Genomic DNA, 24,623 nt, shown 5'->3' with positions numbered 1-24,623 from the left:
AGGTCAAGGATCTTGACTGAAGGGCGCCTTGGTCAGGCGACTGAATCTTTGTTTTTTTTTTTTCAAGCGACTGAATCTTGGTATTGGCTCAGGTCATGATCTCTGGGTCATGGGATGGAGCCCCAGGTCAGGTTCCCAAAGCTCATCAGAGTCTACTTAAGATGCTCTTTCTCTATCCTTCTGTCTCCCCCTAACCCCCATGCTCTCTCTCTCTCTCTCTCAAAATAAATCAGTCTTTTTAAAAAAAAAGGATCGTGGTTGACTCCAAGTATATGTCTTTGATACAGCTGCCAAAGTGGCTAAAGAACTCTTGGGAAGCATTAATTGTTCAGAATAAAGGAGACTTAACTCTGGGAAATGAACTAGGGGTGGTGGAAGGGGAGGTGGGCGGGAGGTGGGAGTGACTGGGTGGCGGGCACTGTGGTGGGCACTTGACGGGATGAGCACTGGGTGTTATTCTGTATGTTGACAAATTGAACACCAATAAAAAATAAATTTATTTAAAAAAAAAGAATAAAGGAGACTTGAACTACTGTACTTTGTCAATCAGAACTCATCTGCAGTATCCTGTTCAATTCAGTAGGTGTCCAGGGAAAGGTAAAGAAGATAATATAATTCTAGAAGCCATGTCATATGACAACTTGAAGGACTGACAAATATTCATTTGGAGAACAGAAGACTGTTCAGTTTTAGTGACTTAAATATGACAGAAGCCGTTATTTTACTGTGTGGCTTTATAAGACAGAACTAAGATTAATTACTAGATAAAGGCAAACTTTTATGTCATATAAGGGAATAGAAACTCATATTGGTTGAATACCCACCATGTGCCTTTTGCTGTGTTGAGTGCTTTGTATTATTTTGTTCAAATCTTTCAGAAATGGATGGATTTTTGGGGGGTGGTAAGATTCCCGTTGCTGGCAGTCAGATGTCCAGCTCAGCACTGCTCATGTATGGCAGCAGTGACCTCTCTTCTGCTTCTCAGACTCGGAAATACCATCCAGGCCCCTCTGGAGTCAGTGTCCTGCTTAAAAGCAGACTCTCTGGGTGGCAGAAAAGACCATTTGTGCTTTTGCAACGTAGATTTCCAGGATAGCGTCAAGGTTCCAAGTCCCCACTGGATTGCTGACTGCAAGTATTGGGCTACTATGTCCTTATTTTCCTAAGCTCCTATTTCTTAGCCAGTCTTCAATGTTGGGTTGCTCCCATGTCTACCTAAGATGTGTCTGTGGGAAGGGTTGGGCACTAGAGGAGAACCTGGAAGTTCCATAAACTTCTGAGGTTTGCATGTCTGGAGATGGCACAAAAAGTAATACTCTGGATATAGGTTTCTTGGCCAATTGCAGCCATTTTCTTCACATATACCTATAGTCTTAGAATCACTCCAATGCTGAAACCCTTCAGCCTGAGGAATGCTTCTGGCCAGTGAACAGTATCAGCCAAGATCCTGGCAGAACCAGAATTCAACTTGGAGGATTCCACTGAAGAGTTTAGTGAGGGGACCATCATAAAGGTGTATGATCATGGGATCAGCAGAACTTCACATGCACCAGGCACATTCCAATGTCGAGGCCGTGTACCTGCTATCTCCCCATCAGCTACACCACCACCTCCCTGACCCCCCAAAGCTCTCCATCATCCATGTGGCTTCCTCATCTCATTCAGGTCTTGGCTATAACACTACCTTCTCAAATGAGCCTTGTAGCTGCCGCTCCTCATCCCCTTCCTTCTCCCCAACCTAACTTTTTATAGCATCTAATATCATCTGATATTTCTCTATTTTAATAATTCATTATTTACCTCTATTCACTAGAATGTGGGCAGAGAGTTTTGTGTGTTTTGTTCATTGCTATAATCCCAGTGCCTGAAACAGTAACTACCCGGTCCAAGAAAGAGTCTCAATAAGCATATGTTGAATTGATGAATACTAATTGTACTTATTAGAGCTCACAGAGGGAATCACCCAAGAGGGCACCTGATCCATCCTTTGCTTCAGCTGGCTGATCACACTCCTGCCCTTTTAGGGGAGGCCGGCTGTAGTGAAAGAGCTTTTATATTGCCACGAGAGGGTGCTGTGGATCAGTTTTTCATTTTTTTTTTTTTTGGAGTCCTGAGACCCTTAACCCTCTCCTCCCTGAACCCCCAAAGAAAAGGTAGGACAGGGTTGTGTCTACAGCCAAAGCAAACATACAGTGTGTCTCTGCCATGAAATGCAGTTAAAACCTGTTAAAATCTGTGTCAAGAATGGTGTTGAAAGGACAGAAGGTCATCAGAAAGCAAGAGTCTGAGGAATGTACAGGAGGGAGGAGACGCCAAAAGTACAAGGAGCATTTGCAAGAAGACAAGTAGAGCAGTCTCAGGTCCTGCAGGATATCGGAGGAGACAATATGGGAGCGATGGCATTTGAATTAGGATTTGAATGATAGATCGGTGCAAAATTGTGTCCTGCTGATTTTACACACTACATTTTACTTGTCATTTCAATTTTAGGGTAATTTTCTTGTCAGTTGAGAATGAGTAACCATCAGTGTACATGAGAAAAAAACAACAGGTCAGCTTTTCAGGACATCTCACCCCCATAATACATAGTGAAATATAAAAATAAAGGAGCTTTAGGAAGGACAATGTGTTGTTAAAATATTTAATGAAAGCAAGTCTTATACCCACCTCATGATTCCTCAGTTGAACAGCCTTTGTGCCCACCCCAGAGGAAGTGGAGAATGTTACAAATGAAGAGATAATTTTTTTTCCCTCTACTGTGTTTTCAGTATGGAGCAGAGAGTAGAAGTATTGGGAAGGTTTTCTTTTCTTTTCTTTTCTTCTTCTTTTTTTTTTTTAGGTTTTCTTTTCTTAAAACAGGTGGAAACTGGGAATGTCTAATGAGGGCCCAGGACTCACAGACCAAATTCACAGACCAACACAGTGAACTCTGGTCAAACATATTCTTTATTTAAAAGAGAGCCACTCCAAAGGGAAAAGCAAGGGAAGAGAATGAAATGAAGAGGTCAGATGTCCAAGTCAAGGCTCCCACTTCCTTCTTGGTCCATCCGGGACTCAGGGCTATAGCCATGTCCCCCCTTTCTCCACTGGGTACAGCGTGGAGCCCCTCACGTCACTTTAGCCTAATGGGGTAGAACTTCTTCTACCTCTAGAGTGAGGAAGGGAAATAAGACCTCCCTCAGCCTCTTCAAGGTGTCCCTGCTCATTGCCATGGGTAGGGCATCCACAAGAAGGTCTGGATTTATGTACTGCAGGTGGAAAAGTATATAGCCCAGCAGCCTAACGAAGATCATGACCATGAAGACAAGACACCTGAAATGTCTGCAAAGAGACATTCTTGGTTAGCCTAGGGGAGAGAGAACAGCCCAGGACCCAGCTTTGGGGGTGACACTCACACTCATAAATAACTGAATTGCTTTCTTCAGGGCAAAACTGATGGAGAATAAAGACACAAAGGATGAGGGGAGGGGATAGGGAATAACAGAAAAAGATCCATGGAGTGGTTAGAAACTGCATATGGCTTTCCTGACATGTAAGCCCTCTGGCAGAATAGATGTCTCCATAGAAAAAGTTGGAGGTGCAAAAGGAGATTTTCCAGGTAATACTTATGTGGCAGGCCTTTTGGAGGTTGCCAGAAAATGTTCAGGACTATGAGTCTATGAGTCTCATGACCAGTAGCCTTCCTCGGGTTTATTGTAGGAAGCCATTCTAGAATTTGAAATAAGATTGGGACATTTCTGACATTAATGTCCAGGCAAAAATCATTAGGATATGTTTTTTCTAAACATCAAGTGTCAAAAGAGACCAAGTTAAACAATAAAAGATGTGCGTGCATGTGTGTGTGCGCGTGTTTTCTTGTGCGCCCCAAGAAAATTTCACACTGAAATCTCGTCTAAGGCCTTCAGTCTTCAACTATATTAAAATGTCATAAATTGAAGCTCTTCATTAAAGGGCCACATGGAGCATTTCAGAGTTAGTCTGCTTGTTTCACAGAGTTCAGGTGATTTTTGTTTTCTAAAATTTTACAGCTGGGCAGCCTTGGTGGCGCATCGGTTTAGCGCCACCTGCAGCCTGGGGTGTGATCCTGGAGACCCTAAATCGAGTCCCACGTCAGGCTTCCTGTATGGAGTCTGCTTCTCCCTCTGCCTGTGTCTCTGCCCCCCTCTCTCTCTCTGTCTCTATGAATAAATAAAATCTTAAAAAATAAAATAAAATAAAATAAAATAAAATAAAATAAAATAAAATAATAAAATAAAATAAAATTTTACAGCCACCTGGGTGACTTAGTTGGTTAAGCATCTGTCTTCAGCTCAGGTCATGATCCCAGGGTCCTGGGATGGAGCCCCAAGTCCCCAAGTTAGGCTCCCTGCTCAGCAGGAAGCCTGCTTCTCCCTCTCCCTCTGCCCCCCTTCCCCTCTACCCCTCTGTGCTTTTCTCTTTCTTTTTCTCAAATAAATAAATAAAATATTTTTAAAAAATTTACAGCCTATAGTAAAAGAACTGAAAGAATGAGTGCACCCTGAACTGTCTTTCCAACAAAGAGTATAGCAGAGATTACCAGGTTCAGGATCTGAAAAATAGAAAGGAGCACACCAAGAACCATAAAAATGGAAATGCAAAGTAAAATGCAACCTGCAGCCTTCATCTTGAACAAATAGCTATTTTTTCCAGCCACCAAGTTCTGCTTCACTCTGATGCTGGAAAAAGAAGGAAAAATCTGGGGCTGCCTGATAGTTTCTTGTTGGTGGGTATATTTATCCTTATTCCTTATGTCCTTACCAAATCACTCACTTTTATAGAGCAAATGTAGCCTAGACTAGATAAAAGCCAAGATTCTACCACTTACCTGTACCAAAAGATTCTCTTCTGTTTCTTAATGATGGTCTTCTCCTATGAGAAGCAAGAAAAGCCACAGATGTGCCTGTCCATGCGGTCACAGAGAGACAGTGTAGCAGGGTGGCTAAGAGCCACTGGGGTAGCTGCCATACGGTATGGAACAAGGCACTGATCTTCATTATGTCCTAACTCTAGGTTTATTAAAAAAAAGGGAGGGGAATGCAAGGAGCAGAAAGAGAAAAGCCAGGGGAGGGATGGATGAAAGAAAACTCAAACGTGGGACAAGGAAAACTTACCATGTTGCTTTGGATGGTCTCTACCAGAATTGAACCAGGTTTCACTATTTGGGAAGAGTTGTTCTGGGCTTTGAATCTGGGTGAAAAAGATCAGATCCAAGAAATATATAACTCATCTGAGGAGCTGATGAAAGGTGCTTTTCTAAGCCATGCAACATCTATGATTTATATCCTGAATTTTTGATAACACTCAGTGTTTAACATTCAAAACTTATAATGGCTCAACATACAGAGAAACTAGCAAAGTGTGGTCCATTCTTAAGGGAAAAGACAATCAATGAAGAATAACCTGACATAACCCTGATGTTGGGCTGAAACTGCAGAAAGTCTTACAAATATATAGTCACTTGACTTATAAAACAAGGCACCACTGAAAATGCATGTTCTCTTAAATAAATGGTGCTTGGTCAATTGGCTCTACACAGAAAAATCATTATCTTGATCTCTACCTCACACAATAGAAGAAAAACAAATTCCAGATGAATGCAAATCTAAGTGTAAAAGGTAAAATAATAATAAAAAAATTAGGGTAAAGCATAGGAAAATAATTTTATGACCTAAAGTCTAAGAAAATAAAGCTGGTCTGAGAAGCTTTGTCCCCTTTCAAGATGTCCCGGGAACTATCACTGCAGTCCCATTGGGGACATCATTTTTCCAAACTTACACTTCTTTTTCAAGAAGCAGCACCTCTTTTTCCTTTTCCATCTGCCTCAGAATTTCCTGGTATTTCTTCCCATGGGAAAAAAAAAATTGTTAGAATGAAGAATTTCCCCATATTTCATTTCAATGTCATTGATGATTCTCCTAAAGTTATCCCTAATAGTCTAAATGGTGCATGCATGAGTGTGCACACATGAGTAGGGAAATGTTCTAATAAAAATTGAGAGATACTGGGACTAGGTGAATATATATGAAAAGAAAAAAAAAAGAGTTCCTTCTTTGAATTCTGCTTGTATTCAAATCCCAGCTCTGATGCTTACAATTGTGTTCCCAGAGCACATTACCTAACTCCCCCAAACCCCAGTGTCCTTGATTATAACAATAACATCCCCATAGTTTTATTGGACAAATTAATGGAGAAAAATACTGTATGTTGAGAGCTTAAAAACAATGTATGTGCCAGTGCCTGGCACAAAGTAAATCCTTAACATACGTCTGTTTTGTTGTTATTGCTGTTGTACAAAAGGCATTTTGCCCAGTGGCAGATTTTAGCCTAATGAGAAACCAAAGAACCCCTGGCTTTGGAGAAATTCCACCTCTGCTCTGACTTGCACCCGTAGGCAGCATACCTTTATGTAGTGGGCCTGGTCCTCACAGAGCTGATGCAAAGATTGGTAGTCACTCTCTATCTAGAAAGAAAAGAAAATTAACAAATCTCATCAGAACCAAGCCTAGGCTGCTCCTGGGGACCCTAACTGGTGCATTGGACATTTCACTGATAACCTAGCAACTTCTTACTTTAAAGGCAAACAAGCACATCACAGAGCAGTGATCTAATCACTCATGGACATGGTATAATTTTGAGCAAAACAAAAATTCTTGGCTCAGGTTGTCGTATGCCTGTCAGGGGAAACAGCAGGAGAGGTATCAGTGCACTTAGGCTTGGGATTCAATGATAGTATTTTGAATAGTAGAGATAAAAGGGTGTTTAAGAAATGGTGAAACCACTATTTCTAATATAAGTTTTCTTTCCCTTCACCTGCATGTGAATCAGAAATTCATCCACCAGATTCTTGCTCCTCCCCATCCTGTGCCCCAAGCTGTCCTGTTTCTAAGACCTTTGGGGTTCTCTGCCATTTATATCCTGGACAGACCTTCCATGAGGAGAAACTGCCTCTACCTTGAACAGCTCCTTCTCTTGCTTTGTGCAGGATTCTGTTGACTTTTGTAGTCTCACCTGGAAGACAGCCGAAGGTGAATAGCATTGTCTTGTGGAAAGCAAATGGGTAGTGATCACCCTCTCTCCAGACCAGCAAAGAAACATGATACAAATAGCTACCCTATATTGAGGGATTGAAGACACATTGTAATAATCTGGGGTGGGTATTATCATTAGCTCTATTTGTTAGATGAGAAGACAAAGGCAAGAAGTTAAGTGCTTAACTTTGAAAGTCACACAGTGGCAGAGCTGACCTTTGTGCCCTGGTCATCTGACTGCCCAGTCTCTGGGCCTTACCATCCTCCTTCCTCTAGCCCAACTGACCAAAGCTCATGGGCCTCTTTCTCCCTCTTATATTCCATAAGGTGTACTCACACACCCTCTGAATCACAGAGCAAAAAAGAAATCTCATGCCTCCCTTTCAGAGAAAAAAAAAAAGGAATAATAGGGCTCTGGCATGGTAGGCTCAGCCAAACTGCCACATTCACCATGTAAATCTGCAGAAAGGTTCCCAACAGGGTATCTGTCTGTCCTCTGTTGGGCATCTAGTTCATTCATTCATTTATTCATGCATTCATTCAGCAAATATTGAGTATCTACTATATGCCAAGCACTGTTTTTAGGCACTGGAGAAATAGGAGTGAACATAGATTAAAAACTCTTGCCCTCATTGGGCTTACCTTCTAATAGAAGAAAAAAAATAAAATAAATTTCAAAAATAAACTTTTTGGGGGGAATCCCTGGGTGGCTCAGTGGTTTAGTGCCTGCCTTCGGCCCAGAGCATGATCCTGGAATCCCGGGATTGAGTCCCGCATCAGGCTCCCTGCATGGAGCCTGCTTCTCCCTCTGCCGGTGTCTCTGCCTCTCTCTCTGTGTCTTACATGAATAAATAAAATCTTTAAAAAAACAAAACTTTTTTGGCCCACAAGGCATGGGTTGGAAAATGAGATAAGATTACTGACATATCTCTGTATAATTATGGAAGTTAGTATTCTCATCTTACTTGAATATCTGTATTGGGTGTCATTCAGACCCTAAGCTTCTTGGCAGGCCCTCATGTGCTTCAGCACGTGTGTTCTAGTGACTGATGGGTGTTGAGGTCTCTGGAGCAATCCCCTCAACTTTGATGGCATTGAAGTTACCTCTGCAGTTATGTGACTGATCATGTCCTGACTGTCACATGGGCCATGAAGAAAAAGACACTGGCTCATTCTGATAAGCACACAGACATACCTAGCTTGGGAGAGTCCTTTGAAAGCAGTTCCTCCCCAGACCTAGACTTGACACATCCCCCAGAAAATCTCAAGGTTTGCTTTTCTGCTCACCTTCAGTTCTGCCAACATCTGCTTTAGGGTTTCTTTATCAAGGCCATCATTCTTACGTCTCCTTGAAATCTGAAATACCACCCCCAAAAACATGAACTGAGTGGGGCCACACAGACATAAAAAGCTGGGCTAGACTTTGGGGTCTCAGGGCTATGGAATGATGATTAATTAACCTAGATCCCAGATAGAGTGTCTCCTTCTTGCTTATGGGAGCCGCCTAAATCCAGGGTGGCTGGTTAGACCTTTTTTGTTCCCATAGGCCATGAAAACAACTATATAAGGAGCAAGGAGGAAGAGGGGGAAGAGACAAGAGGGCAGAACAGTTGGGGGGAGGGAGGGAAAAGTCTTTTCTCCTATAGTCCCTTAGTTCTCTTATCAAATCTGTAATGCCAGGGAACAAGTCGGGGTGTTAATCAGAGTTTGTCCTAAGAGATTGAGTAGGCAGCAGAGGATAGGGAGCACACACATTTAGCCGGTTGCTCCTTCTTGGGTCTTTCTGACTAGAGAGTTCAGGGGTTCATACTATTCTGTCAAGATTCCTAAGAAGTGAACCTCCTTCAAGGGTGGCCCTCTTTACCTTCTTCTGAAGCTCCACCACATTCCTGCTTAGAATCTTGTTACTTTTTTCCTGTGGAAAGGAAGAGGTAAAGGGGATAAACTGCTCTGCTTTTGTACTTTCCCCCTCCCTGGGTCTCTAAAATATGGTCTGGGGATAATGTATGGAGGGGGGAGAGGAGTGGGGAGTACACTCTGGCCCCACACAGAGGACCTGGGAAGAGAGCCCAGGCCTAGGAAACCCCATGCCAAACGCTTCATTCTCAGAGCTTTCTCCTCTGATTTCTCCAGACATAGCAATGATCATGGATGATAATCCCCTGAGGAAGAGAGCAGCAGCTGACTGCAAGCCAAATGCATCGCATGGTCCTTTTCTAGACACCTTCTTACCAGCTTTGCTGTCTCTGATTCCAGGTTCCTCAAGATTTCCTCCTTCTCAGATGTGATATGGTTCAACTCCTCCCTCTCATTGGCTCGTCCTAGTGACAGGGCAATCTCTCCTTCCAGACTGCAAAATACAGACACCTAGATGTGGATCGGTCATAAGGAAGCTGCCAGGAACCCAGTTTAGAAAGCCAGGGTCTCAGGGAGCCAGATCGACTCTCAAACACAGTGGCAAATACAACATCAGCCTAATGTGGGAATTTAATGCAAAATCGATACATAAAGCTTCTGGGGACATCACAGGTCATGCTTCAGTATTTAACACACCAAGATTAAAAAAAAAAAAAACACACCAAGATTTATCAACAAAAAAAGGAAACCTTCCTCCCACCTTCTCTTTATTTTAAAGACCATTCAGTTGAGAAGCCCTTTCCTCTCCAGCTGCAAAGCCTGACCTTTGAATAGCTTCTTCTTTCTCTTGAATTTTTCTGAGAAGAGTTTGATTTGCATCATCCAGTCTTTGCAGGTCCTTTTCAAGGTCTGAGTTCAGGTAGTCAAGATTTTGTTTGGTGACTTCTAATTTCGGTATTTCCATCATCCCCTGTCTATAGGAAAATCATCTTTCTTACTAAACTCAGGACAGGAAAACAGAGGAGCCCTAAGATTTCCCCTGGTAATCTCATTCATCCTCCCATCTTCTGCTATTACTCTAAGTAGCCCTATGTTGTAATTTTCCATGAGAAATTGATTTCTACAGTGTTTTGCATAGAATAAATTCCTGGAGTCAAGTCACATTTTAATTTTAAATATTAAAAGTGGAACCCATTAAAACACAAACACTTTACAAAGCAGAAGAATATTTTTCATATGAATAATTATGCTCCAACTTACTTATTTTTTAAACTTTTATATGGAACGTGCAGAATCCAAGTTATACCTTTAAAGCATTTAAAGATCTGTGAGGGTGAAGGGATTTCTTCAATTCCCTTTTGTTACAGTCTCCTGAGGAATTTATGCTGCATATTTTCTATCCCAGTCAAGTAGGCACACAGGCCAGGTAGGGGGCAGGGGTGGAAGTGGATCTTTTCTCCAAATAAGATTGACTTGCTTTTTGAGGCATTAGCGGTTTCTGAAAAAACCCCACCATTATTAATATGAAGAGGTCCAAAGATCTGAAACTACAGTCTTTTCTCCCCTTGAAGGCTGCTGGGCCTGAGGAGATAATGTTCTACATAATGGAGGTTCTCTTCCTTGCTGGATTGGGGCACATCCTTCCCATAGCAGCTCCTCTACTGAACTTTTTTATCATCCTCATTACTTACGCATCATCCAGTGGGTCCGGTCCAACTATGTCCATTGTAGGTCTCCTAAAATGTCAACACACATTTATTATGGAAACGTAGCCCCTAATGTCTAACCTAGTAACATTGCCCTACATTGACCAGGCAAGACAGAGCCAAGAAGAAACACATGCCTCCTGAACCCTCCTGCTTTTTAGGACCAATTGCAATGTTTTACTAAATTCCAGTAACCCAGATTGTGTTTCAACTTGAAATTGTGTGTGTGAGTGAATCCCACTGGAGTTCAGAGATCTTTTTGTTTTCACATTTTGGCTACCTTTCCCTTTCCTGGCCTGCATATTTCTGGTCACAGGTAAAGCGCTAGGGGTGCTCAAACTGATGTCTATTAGCAAATGCACTCAGAGTTTACTTCTTACCCAGATCTCCAGGGAAACTTAGGGAAAAAAATTGTGAAGAGCCAGAGGGTGCCATAAAGCCACCAGCCTGGTTTCTAGGTCTATTGCCATCCAAGTTCTAAGAAGCCCTGGATGTTACAGGCTGAGTTGATTCTGAAATAGCAGCAAAAAACAACAGGGTGGGCAGCAGGATACATCTACCAGCAGGGACTCCCAGAGATGGTGTCTCCTAACCACTGCCCCAATACTAAATAAAGTTCAGGATGGAAACCAACCCAAGAAAATTAGAGTTCCAAACGACCCTCTCCTTTCATGTTCCATTTTCTATTCTTTTTCCTCTGAAGCTTTTTGGCTTTAATTCTCTCTTTAATTCCTTCTCTCACCTTCTTCCCTTTTCATTACTCCCCTGCATTTTTCTCTTTTTCCTACTCTTTTTACACACAAGGCATGCCAGCCTTTGATGATGCCCTCGAACTCACCCTTCTCTTCCCAACTGAGATTTCTTCAGTTCCCACTGAGATTTCCAACTGATTGTCAGAACGTCCAGAAAAGGTATCTCCTTGCTGATTGAGTTCTCCACATATCACCAAACCTGTCCTCTCCAGTGGGGTGGGGCAGCATGTCATAGTGGGTAGAGGTGAGGAGGTGGCAACAATTCCACGTCACCCCTGTAGGCAGCATGGGAGCAGAGTTCAGAGCTTCAGGGTAGTTTAAACCTCTTCCTACACAGCAATGACATCTATACAACTCATTTTTTTTTAAGATTTTATTTTTTTACTCATTAGAGACACACAGAGAGAGAGAGAGGCAGAGACACAGGCAGAAGCTTCCTGAGGAGAGCTTGATGTGGGACTTGATCTCTGAACCCCAGGATCATGCCCTGAGATGAAAGCAGAGCTCAACCACTGAGCCATCCAGACATCCCTATACAACACATTTCTTGACACAGCATAAATCCCTTCTGAAATGGCAGTCAGCTCTGTGGAACCCATTTCTTTATTTCCCCAAAGACTGAGGCCTGGTGGCAGCTGAGATCACTCTGGTTTCTCTTCCTTCTTTGACTACTTGTGATATGTGTGCAGGCTGCTGCACCCAAATCCAAATTATGCATTTCTCTTGAAGGCATCCAAGAGCCATGAAGTAGGAATGTCTAAGAGCAGGCTAGGAGGAATCAGGGATGTCTTATCTATGAGCCAAACAAGCCCTCACTTTCACCAAGTTGGATTCTTGGAGCTACAAAACAAGCTCCTTTATTTTACTTGAACCAGCATTGTCAAGACACTGGGAAGGAAAGGTCTGATGTTTTAAAGATGGAGCATATAGAAGTGCAACAGGAAGAAGGAAAGAGGAGTGGTAGGTCCAGAAACCTGATTCTACTGCCTTCTTCAAAAGTCCTCCTATTCTGAGGCCTTAAGTTACTGGAGCACTAGATGGGACTTCATATGCCAGTGGCCCTCTGCTAAGCAGTTCTAGATTCTCTGAGAAGATGAGGCAGTATACAGACCTGGAGAGATACCAGTGAAGGTGTGTACTTGGAGCTCAGATCTGTCCATTGCTGTCCCTTATATTCAATGCACTCTCCCAAGGGATATATGTAGCCTTTCCCAGCAGAATTGTCCTAATCTCAAGTCCCTGGAAAGGTCTTACGGAACATGCCACTGTCTCTCCAAGAAAATATCTCTCCCACACAATAATATCTGTCAAAATATCCATCCTTCTTAGCTCAGTGCAAATACTGCTGCTTCTACACCTTCCCAGATAACATGCCTGCAATCCCAGGAGAATGAATCCCTCCAACCTCTGTTGTCCTTTTTTGGTATTTTATGTTGTTTTTTGGAATGTGCACACATTGGTTTTTACTCCACAATTGGGCTATTAACCCCTTGAGAGAGTGTGTTTTAATGGAAGCCATTTGGATTTCCTTCCCCAGTTCTGCACCATTTACACAGAATTCAATGGGCATGGTGCCCCCTGGAGTTGTTCAAGAAGGGGGTGGCTTTTGGGGTGGCCTGGGTGGCTCAGCGGTTTAGCGCTGCCTTTAGCCCGGGGCCTGATCCTGGAGACCCGGGATTGAGTCCCACATCAGGCTCCCTCTGCCTGTGTCTCTGCCTCTGTGTGTGTGTGTGTGTGTGTGCGCGTTTGTGATTAATAAATAAATAATTTATTTATTTATTATTTTTAAAGAAGGGGGTGGCTTTGAAGATGGAGAGTGGAAATAGGCTGGGTAGGGACAGATAGCATCTGAGTGTCCTTCCATCCTGGCACTTCATACTTGTTACCTTGGGAAAGTTACTTAATCTCTCTGAGCTCAGGTCTTCTGACCTATGAGATGAGCATTATTCTTACTTCACAAAGTCATGGTAGAGATTTAATGAAATTATATATGCAAAGCTCTTAACACAGCGTGTAGCACACAGAAGCACTTAATTCTCATCCATTCTCAAACATAGTACATGCTCCACTCTTCTGTCTTATATTACTCTTTTTTTCCCCTTAAGGATTTTATTTATTTATTCATGAGAGACAGACAAAGAGAGAGAGAGAGAGAGAGAGAGAGAGAGAGAGAGGCAGAGACACAGGCAGAGGGAGAAAGAGGAAGAAGCAGGCTCCATGCAGGGAGCCCGACGTGGGACTTGATCCTGGATCTCCAGGATCAGGCCCTGGGCTGAAGGCAGTGCTAAACCACTGAGCCACCCAGGCTGCCCCTTATATTACCTTTTGCACTAGCATTATGCTGAATGTTTTTAGAATAAGTGAATGAACAAATGACTCTTTCCACTGCTTTTATCTAGAACTGGTATTATCCTCCCTTTCCTTCTTACACTTGAGAGGCTCTCACCCCAATTAGTACACTGTCATTAGCAGTACAGTGCACCATAGCAGAATTCTCAGCAGAGGACCACGACCCCCATGGGGTTATCAGGGATGCAATCTGAAAGCTCCTGCCAAATGTACCAGAGCAGGAGTTACCTCTGCTTGAGTATCACTGATGAAGAACGTATTCTCTATGCCAAGCTGCCTCTCTCTTTTCCTTAAAGACACTGCACAAATTCACCCTTTCCATGAACTCTTTCACGATGAACTCTTCTTAGCTTATTGCCCCAAGTAGACAATGTATACTTTGGAAATTATCATGTTTTCCTCTTTGCTTTGACACTAGGAAGCCAAGCCACCACCACAAAACCCCAATTTTTGTGACTGTGCTGGACACTGTGGCCTCTGTATCTTTCCCTTAGTCCTATTTTCCTATTCATTTTTCATGTGGTTCTGATTTTTAACTTGTTTTCCACTATTCTATATTAAATATATAGTTCCATATGATACAGACATAGGTAAATGTAAACATGGACATAGTTAGTTAGAGGTATAAATAATAGCAAATAGATAAAGACCTGGGAGGGGGGTAGTGTTGTTTGGGTGTCATTGGGTAAAAACATTGGCTATAGAATCAGACCAAACTGACATTGAATAAGCTGCTCCACCACTTCTCAGATGTGAAGTCTTGGACAAGTTATTCTATCCCTTAGACTTAGACTCTAGGTTTCTAGTTAGTAAAGTGTATTTGGGTCATCGTATAGCATATAAGATACTTTGAAAGTGTGAGTTCCCATAGATAAAAACTTTTTTCTTCCTCACCCCTAAATACAAACTCTTAAGAGTATGAACCATGTGTTCTTTTTCCGTGGTTTATCTGCATACAATATATAACCTGTGGATGTGAAGCGCTCATGTGAATACATACTGAAATTCTTTCTTAATACAATTCCATTTATGTTATCCTAGCAGATAGGAAGAATAATATCATGTGTATTAAGGCAACAAAGGTTTTTTGACACCTCTGTTTTTAAAATAAGTCTAAACATAATAGCTAATTGGATTTCCTATGGCCCTCCTTACACCTAGCACTTACACTTGTGATGACTCACTTGGGAGCTCTAAGCTTCAACAGCTTAGGAAAACAAAGATTTGATGGCTCCTATTTACTGTTTTGAGTTCTGATTTTTATTCTCAACAGCTTAGTTTTATTGAGAACAGCTCCTGTTTTGTTCCAGTACATGAGACTATAGAGGAAGCCTGTGCTAATTTGCATGGCTACATAATTCAGTTTTAACCTTTTTGTTAGAAATCCCACAAGTCAGAAGGGTTTGTGTCATTACGCTATTTTAGTTCTCTACAAATATCACATCATGGCAAGACAATTGTTGCACTGTCAGGAATTAACTCTGTTTTCTAATTAAGAAGAATTAGTTTTCAATCAGTGGATTTTATACCCAGAAGAAGATAAAAAATTTGATTTAGTATGTGTTTTAAGACCTTATATTCCTTGCTTTCCATACAAATATGTAAAAAAAAAATCTTTTGAGATTTAGAAGAGATCTACTTATTTTGCATTTTGTTTAACTTTTCATAACATTAAGTCTAAGTTGTCAATCAAAACTAATAGAATATGATGGGATGAGCACTGGGTGTTATTCTGTATGTTGGTAAATTGAACACCAATAAAAAATAAATTTATTATAAAAATACTAATAGAATAAAATAAAAATTCCCTATATCATCAGAGGGAGTTGTTTAGAAGGTTAACAGTGGAATTGTACAGTTGTTTTTTTTTTTTTGGAATTGTACAGTTGTTAATCAAAGTTTGTAATACCAGGATGGAAATAATAATGAATGGGATCCTCATCAAAAAAGAAAAATATCCGTCTAATCAATTCATCATGATAAAATAACTTTTCTCATGATACTCTTAATATCTAGGAGGGATCTACCTCCTAAGAATTCTGGATTATTTTTAGGACACTAGGTCATTCAAGATAAACATAATGACGACAACAGATTCCTGAAAACTCTAAAATCTGGTTTCTACTCTGTAATGCAACCTATCATAGAGTGTATTGAAAATTTTGCTGGTGTTATGCCTTTCATATTAGATTGATTCATTGAAAAAAATTAAAAATTCAGTTAGATAATGCAGTAACAAGATTTTTTAACAACAAAATAATTTATGTATAAGCAATGATGTTATACACTGGTAGTGGGACGTAAATTGGCATAATAACCATGGAAAGCAATTTAGAGAAAACATTCACTCTGGCTAAACCACTTTTGGAAAACCGTAAATGGCAAAGTAAAACATGCACCTATTCTACTAGCCAGCAATTTCACTATACAACATACTCTAAAAAAAAATTCTTGCACATAAACCCTGGGAGAGAATGTACAATAATTTTTACACAGCACTGTCAGTAATAGCAAAGCACAGAAAACAACCCAAATCTACCTGTACATCAACAGTAGAGAAATAAGTTGTGATATCTAGCAGAAGAAATAATTTACTATTATTCTCAGTAACATGGTTAGATCCCCTAAACATAATACTGACCAAAAGAGGCAGAATGTATGCATTCTAAGTTGAGATATAAAAAGTTCAAGGTAGATTAAATGGAACAATATATTTTAGAGTTTGTATGTAGGGAATCGATCAGGAAGAAGAGGAGCAAGGGAATAGTTTTCACAAAATTCCCGATAGAATATTCTGGAGGAGAAAGGGACAAGATCAGGAGAGGATACAGGAGACTTTTGTGGTTTATTTTGCTTTCTGGCCTGAGTATGTGAGTGTTGGTTAATTGTGATTCCTTAAATGTTCCACATGTGTTTTTACACTATGCTTCTGCTCTACCGGACAATTAAACATGCAGAGGAAAGGCAGCTGGGTTTGGGTTCTTGATGTCCAAGATTCCAATACCTCCGGAGGCTGTTCAGGATGTAGAATTCACAGTTGACAGCTGAAAGAAAGAGGAATAGCCCTTCCACAAAAGGCAATCCCCAAACAGACATTTTTCCCTTCAGCCCAAATCTAATGCAGGCCTATTGACACAATCACTGGGTTTGACAAAGTGGGAGGGGAGTGGCAGGCATGGCTTTAAGTGGAAGGAGGAAGGGGCCCATTTCTAGTGTAGGGGACTTGGTTCTGAGGCTCAGAATCTGCAAACTGCCAGTGAGGGAGCTTATATGGGTCATGGACATGTTAGGTCAGACCCACAGGGGTTTATGATTTTTTAGTTGCCAGCAACTGTAAAACAGGAGATTTTCTGTGAAAATCTTGAATATCAGTTCCTCATAAAAGATCAAATGTGATAGCATTGGATCCACGTTTGCACCGAATTCACTCTCCAGCTCAGCACTGTGCCCATCAAGTCCTGTTGGCTTACAGTCAGGTTGCCCATTAAATCAACCCAGCTCTGGAGGTCATGCGACACCTGCCTGTGGGTTGTCACGTGCCCTGCAGCCACAGTGAAGGCCTCTGGGGGCAGTGGGGGGGGGGGGACCTAGAAGGGAGGGGCTGGGCTCGCGAGGCCTGGCTGCCCCTCAGGCTCACAGCCATCTGGACCCTGAGGATGTCAGTAGGGTGAGGACCAACCGCTGACACTTCTCTCCCGCTTTCTCTGGATGACAGAAGCTCAGGATCCTGGTATAACATAGGGGAGCCTGGAATGCGAGGGGAGAAAGCCACAGAAATCAGTTGATACTGGGCATCTCCTTGCTCTTGAAAAGGTGAGCTCAGAAACAGATTTGACTTGATTAAGAAAAGGAAATGTCTTTTTTTGTGTTTTGATTCTAGTGAAAACATTCATTCCTGCCTTTTTTTTTTCTTTTTTTTCTTTTTTTAAAATTTGAATTCAATGGCCAACATATAGTACATCATTAGTTTCAGATGTAGTTTTCAGTAATTCATCAGTGGCGTATAACACACAGTGTTCATCACATCTGTGCCCTCCTTAAGGCCTGTCACCCAGTTACCCCATCTCCTCACCTTTTATGTGGTGTTTCACAGCTATTGACTTCGATGGGAATGAAAAAAAAAATTATATAAATATGTCCAGCCTCTTTCTCTTCTCCCATTCAAAACAGTGACTCTTGCATTTGCTAATTCTTTTTCTCACTCTTCCTCACTTTCCCTTTCTTTCCCCATACTAGCCCCTGCACTTGCAGTTTCCAGGGCAGAATCAGAAATGGGCCAAGAAACAGCTCAAAGGACAGGGCAGCGGGGCCGGCGGGGGTGGGAGTGGTGTGAGAGAAAGTAAACCAAACTGAGCTTCTTAAAAAACATCTGGGAGAGAGGAGAAAAGGAAAAATGGCTGAGGGGTTGGGAAGGAGGCCAGGAAGCATCAAACGGGTGAGTCAGTTCAGCCAGGGAGGGACCTGGGTAAGCCAGAACATTGTGGAGAAGAGAAAGGCCAAGGGTAACCAGTGGCAGGGGTTGCTTGTCATCGAATAAGTAGTATGCCTGTCATATTTAAAATTTTTAATATTTATGACATGATGAGATTGGAGTTACTATTGGGTAGTTATGGGGGCAGGGGGTACTGTTTGAAATCTTCTTTGAACCAGACGCTAGTCCTTAGAGGGAAAAGCACAACAAGGATCTAGGACTCCAGGTTACCCTGTAGTGGGAACTCTAGAGTGAAGGGGGAACTTCAGTTAGGAGGGAGAGGCTTGTCTAGGTTTAGACTTGGGCAGATGAAGGAGCAGATGGCAATGGAATTGACAAGACTTGGGCAAAAGTCTGAATCCAAAAGGGGTCCGCAAGGATGCTCATTTCTGTACGTGGGTAGGGGTGAGAGGCTCTCCTGGTTGGGAAAGCACTCAGATGAGTGCAGGGAAATGGCTCACGGGGTTGCTGCCAAGATCACTGAAAAGTCCTCACTATTTTAGAGAGGTTATTTGATGAAATATTTTCCATTTATTTGCCTAACCTGATCATGCCTCACTGCTGATTGGTGGGGATTTATTTATTTGTGATAAAAACAAGTGTTGATTTTTATGATTGCCATAATGTTGATCAAGCCACTCTAAGTATTGGAATTCAAATATATTCAAATTAAACTCATTTAAATTCAATGCATATTTGCATAATGCCTATTGTTTCTATAGTATTTGAATTTTGCCATTGTGCCAACAGTGTTCTTTGTAGCATTTTTCCTGGATCCAGGATCTCATCCAGGATTGCACACTGCATTTAACTGTGATAGTCCTACATGAAACAATTTTGCCGTCTTTTGTCTTTTATGACATCAGCATTCTGAAAAGTATAAGCCAGTTGTTGCATAGAATGTTCCTCACAGTAGATGATATATACTCTACATATAATCTTAAAGCTAAGAAAGATACAGAGAGAGAATCTTAGTGCTCAAGGGACCTGTGAAATTATTCCCACAATGCTTAATTATAAAATAGTTAAGTAGTCTACAAGCTAACTTAAAATTAATGTTAAAAGAGATTTTTCAGACATTACATTTTCATTAGGCAGTTGGTACGTACAGAATGGTTTGGTGGAGGACATCTGGGTGGCTCAGCGGTTTAGTGCCTGCCTTTGGCCCAGGGCATGATCCTGGAGTCCCTAGACCGAGTCCCACATCGGGCTCTCTACATGGAGCCTGCTTCTCCCTCTGCCTATGTCTCTCTCTCTCTCTCTCTCTCTCCCTCATGAATAAATAAATAAAATATTTTATATATAAAAAAGAGTGGTTGGGTGGGTGCTGAAGTATATTCAAAAGTTTCCATGAAAGAATCAGGAGCCTGAAGGCTGGTACAATGTGGATAGAGAGAACACAGGATGTCAAGTACCTTATGAACAGGATACCTCTCAGGGGAAAATTATATTTTCCAAAGATGACCATAATAGTAGCTCTTTCTGGGATCTGGCCACACCTTTATCAAGTGAGGAGTCCAAGTGTCCTCTTCCTTGAATTTGGCTGAACTTGTTACTCTTTCTATAAATGGAAGCAGTGAAGGTGACACTGAGTGGTTTCCTACACTAGGATAGGAAAAGCCATAAAGTTCTGCCTAGTTCCTTGGAATTCAGCCACCATGCTTTGAGGAAGTCCAAGCAGCCCATGGAAAGAAATCAGTGTTGACTCAGGCCCCTATGCCTGACTGAGCTCCTTAGCAATAGCCATTACCAACTTTCTGGCTATATGAGCAAGAAATCTTGAAGGTAAGTCCTATCCCCAAATGGAACAGCCCTAGTTAGCACTACAGAAAACAAAATAGCTTCTCCCACTGGGCCCAGCCCAAGTTGTAGGTTTGTGTGGAAAAAATACATGTACATATGTAACTGTTTGAAGCATCTAAGTTTGAGGCATAGTTTGTGGTTACATAGCTGTTGATAATCAGAATACTGTCTATCAGTTGCCCCGTGAGGAAGAAGCAAGAAACTAGGAGTGAGGGGCTCAGAATCCTTTTAGATAAAAAAACCAAAACAGTGTTGAAGTTCATAGATACTACAACTGAAAGGACCCAATCAGAAGAAGCTAAATGGAAGTCTCTTTACATGTGCTGGATGAACTTCATAAGCCAGAAAGAGCAGTCACACTTTCTAGCTTTAAAAAGGTTCTAGCATTAAAAAGTTCATTGTAGGCTCCAAGTATGACTCCAAAAATTGCTGGATCATCCCTCAACTTCCTGTACTCCATCCTAGTCCTTCCCAGGGAGGACCATATCCCATCTTTGTCCTGCTTCTCTGCTTTATAGTAATAGTCTTCCCAACTACTCCCTGCCTCACCCTGAGGGCTTAACTTGAGGTAATTGAAACAGGGACCTTTGAAAAGTGAAATGCTGCAGGAGCTTCAACAGTATTGACCCAAAGTCAACAAAGGCATTCATAGCCATTGTACTTAAGACCAACCCAACTCCGCAAGAGCCACTGCACCAAGAAACTATATCCTGAGTCTATCTCAGGAAAATAAGAGTTACTGTATGATAAAGACTTCCCAAACTAGGGTTAGGATTTTCTCCCATAGGTTGATAGCAGTCCCTTGACAGCCATAGAAAGAACCTTCAATCTTGTCTAAAATTTGCTAGCAACTCTTTTCTCAAGTACACATAGGGTGTAGTTGGAAGACTTAATTGCAACTGATAAACTGTAATTAGGGTTTTATGCTTTCCCTAGAGTTTAGGTCCAACAGCTACAGAATCTTATTAGAAATTTAATTAATGTATTTATATTACATTTTTATTCACTAGGGGGGAAACCAGAACAGTGATGAAAGGATTTTTATAGGAATGGGAAAAAGTTAGGTAAATTACCATTTTTTAAGCTTCATTACAATGGAAAAATACTTTTAACGCAATCTTGTTCAGTTGAATGAGTAAAAATTCTTCTCTGGGGCAGCCCAGGTGGCTCAGTGGATTAGCGCCGCCTTCAGCCCATGGCCTGATCCTGGAGTCCCAGGTTCGAGTCCCATGTCCGGCTCCTTGCATGGAGCCTGCTTCTCCCTCTGCCTGTGTCTCTGTCTGTCTCTCTCTCTCTCTCTCTCTCTCTGTGTGTGTGTGTGTGTGTGTCGTGAATAAATAAATAAAATCTTAAAAAAAAATTATTCTCTGCATTTTTTTCTAAAATTGCCTTTCTTCTTCCTAGGTTTAAAACAAATTAAGACTCAAAAAGATATCCCAGCTTCCAGTGAAATCAGTCATCATGGATTGGGAAATATAATCTCAATTATAAAGGGCGAATGGAACAAGGATTATCATGGCCAAGAGACAACATTAATGTCTGGTTACTTAAAGGAGGAAAAAATATCTCACAAATTTTGTCCATTCTATTATAATAGACATTATTATACTAAAATCTATCTCCATCAATCTACTAAAATGACTAAAATTCCACAAATAAAGATTCATTAGTTTTCAGTAAGCCTTTTTTGCATTTAAGATCAATCTGTTAAAATATTATTATTTCTGGAGAGAGTACTATATCCCTTATGATCAGTTATTAAAGCTTTATCTTAGAGTTTTTGAAATAAAGAATTGTTGCCTTGGAAAGCTGTAACAAATGTCCTGGGTGAAGGATGATGGCAGCACAGATACATTTTGATGTGAAAAGGAGTTTAATAGTTTTTCAGGGAAGCTGGTATTTATGGGATGAAATAGATACATAGTTGAAGTTGAAGTGCAATCTTCCATTATTTTCCAGGGTAGACCTTCATCTTTGGTAATAGAAGCAGGGTAAACCAGATTATAATTTTGTAATAATTAGTGAGCTTAACATAATGAAAGTTCACCCCTTCCACATCTTCCCGCTCTATCTGAAAGTCTGCCTATACTTCTTTTTCTGGCAAACATCTAGTCTTATCTCAAGGTTTAGCTTCTCTGTAAAGCTTTCTACAGAGTAATCAATTACCCCATCTTCAGTCTTATAGCATTTTGTATATACCTCCTTATAAATGTATAACCCCTAATAGTACATGAGCTCCTAGAATTTTGACAGTGCCTAAACAGAAGAGTGTCTAAAGGTTAAGAGTAAAAGAATCATTGCAACTGTAATTTCTGTGCAATGGGAGAATTATTTTCCTATTCAAATGCAACCCATATGTTATTTTTCCTACAGGGGCTTCAGGAACATTCAGAATAGAGACAGATAGAAAGCATCAGCAATATGCAAATCGAGAAATTATTCCTAGTTAATGAGTATATGTTGGCAAGCATTTTTGCTAAACTTAACAAAGCAAATCTAAGAAATAAAATTGATGGGGACCCTGTTATATAACATCTGACCTATGCATTTGCAAATCAAAAGATAGAATCTCTGAAACTGGCAAACAAGTGCCTTGATACAAGGAAGTAGCTGGTTAAGGCTGACTAGCATGGAGCAAGAATAGCTCTCAATAGAATCGGAGTGAGGAAAAAAAAGAGTCCAGAGCTAAAGAGGAATAATTTACTAATTTTTAGTAAGGATAGATTGAAAATTAATCCCCAAACACCATGAAAAGCATTTTAACTTTATCTCTTTACTAATCAACTATTAAACCATACTTAAATGAATGGTAAACTATTGTTCTTGTTAATCAGTATAAGTTCAGGCAGTTTCAATCTTTATTTTTACAAAATTAATATTACAGAAAAGTAGAAATAGGGGTGCCCGGGTGACTCAGTAAGCATCCAACTCTTGATTTGGGTTCAGACCCTAATCTCAGGGTTGTGAGATGGATCAAGCTCCCTGCTGGGTGTGGAGCCTGCTTAAGATTTTCTCTCCTTCCCTTCACCCCTATCCCTTCTCTAAAAGAAATAATAATAACCTCTCAAGTATTATCATATGGCTTAATGGTTGAAAGAAAAAATCTGTAAGGAAAAATGTTTGCCTGGTGGACTTGTTCTGAACACCAGAATATTGATTATCTTTGCAATTTTAAATAGGTGGAATTGACTTAGATAGCAACCTGAGCCAAAGGCAGATGCTCAACCACTGGAGCCACCCAGGTGCCCCCTTTTTTTGCCTTTTCTTTTGCTTGTGTCCTTCCATCAGTATATGAACCAAACAATTGATGTGAGTGCTGTCTTTTTTTTTTTAATAGTGACTTTAAGAGAGATGGATCTAAATGGTGTGAGCTAAATTCTGAAATACTATTTCCTTACTTCCAATTTATGTTGAAATCCAGAAAATAGATGGTAATGAAGAGAAAGGACATGGATTTTCAGTTCATGCAAAAGAGCATTCTTCTGCGGAGGTACAGCAGGTCAGGTTGGCATACCTTATTTATAAAAATTAAAATTCTGTATATCTAGACCAAAGTGAGCCATAAAAAACCTTTTTCAAACCAAATTCAGATTGATTTGGGTCGACATCTCAAAACTAGAACCTAAATGGGGGCACTTAGTCTCAGATTTTAGTTAGACTGCTTTTAGCTATGAAGTACTACTATCTTTCTTCATGTATCCTTCCCAAACCAGAAAAGCATATATTTCCTTTTCTGATAAAGACATATGCCAAAGTCATAAGTCCTACTTGAAAGGGGGAAGATGGTGGAAAAATTATTTTAATTAATGCTTGGCAGATATGCATGGTTACATGTATTTTTTATTAAAGTATTTGGAACTAGACTGAGTGTTCACAATCGGTAGTTGTCACCATTTGTATTGACACATTAAGATAAGACTGTAACTTTGGGATCAAGGAAAAGTAATGAATAGAGACAGAAAAGAAAATACTTTTATTAATTGGTAAATTGAGTTGTACACAGAAACCTCCTCAAATTCGAGTCTGAGAGGTGGTTCATGCAAACCTGATCACCAAAATGCTAAATACTTCAGTTCTCTTCGCCTTGATTAAAATAGCTTCTTTCATTTTTTTTCAAAAGGTCCCAGTCTCTATGTCCATATTTGTCATTTTTATGCAATGCTTTTGGGCAGTGATGCCAATTAATTAAACATCTCTTGAGGTAGAACCACAAGTATTGCTACCATGTGGGAAGGGCCCAGAATTGGCCCATTAGGTGTAGATGGAAATCTTACCTCCTGCCACACCATCCGACCAGCAGAGAGAGGGTTGGGTCAGATTTTAATTATACCACTGTGTTACTTTAGACTCTTTTTATTACATGGAATGAAGGCTTCACTACTGAGTTAGGAAGACTAAGGCAAATCATAAGGATACACAGAAATCAACCCTTAAAGTTCTTTGGAATCCGAGAGGAGTCTCTCGGGACACGCCCCTTGCTTTTACTCAGCTGGTGAGGGCTACCTCTCTCCAGGTGTGGCATTACCCGGCATACCTATTTCATCAGACCATCATTGTATGAGGGAGACTAGTTCTACCAGTCTGCATAGGGCTCTTGTGAGGATTAATGAATTAATGAAAGCACTTAGAGCAGGAT

The 24,623-nt window shown here is 40.8% G+C and overlaps 1 protein-coding gene across 1 annotated transcript; it reads right to left on the bottom strand.

Moving 5' to 3' along the window:
* Positions 1-3,122: 3,122 nt before the first annotated feature.
* On the bottom strand, positions 3,123-9,870 carry LOC112919800 (transmembrane and coiled-coil domain-containing protein 5B-like). Its single transcript, XM_072738120.1, has 9 exons — positions 9,731-9,870; positions 9,282-9,399; positions 8,914-8,964; positions 8,337-8,405; positions 6,422-6,481; positions 5,797-5,861; positions 5,133-5,208; positions 4,847-4,890; positions 3,123-3,312 (listed from the first exon to the last, which is right to left on the bottom strand). Exons 1-9 carry the CDS (start codon positions 9,868-9,870, stop codon positions 3,123-3,125), a joined length of 813 nt encoding a protein of 270 aa, XP_072594221.1.
* Between the last annotated feature and the right edge of the window lie 14,753 nt (positions 9,871-24,623).

The sequence above is a fragment of the Vulpes vulpes genome, chromosome 15 (assembly GCF_048418805.1).
Source record: "Vulpes vulpes isolate BD-2025 chromosome 15, VulVul3, whole genome shotgun sequence".
In the NCBI taxonomy this organism is placed as follows: Eukaryota; Metazoa; Chordata; class Mammalia; order Carnivora; family Canidae; genus Vulpes; species Vulpes vulpes.
This window is presented reverse-complemented; position numbering and strand designations above follow the sequence as displayed.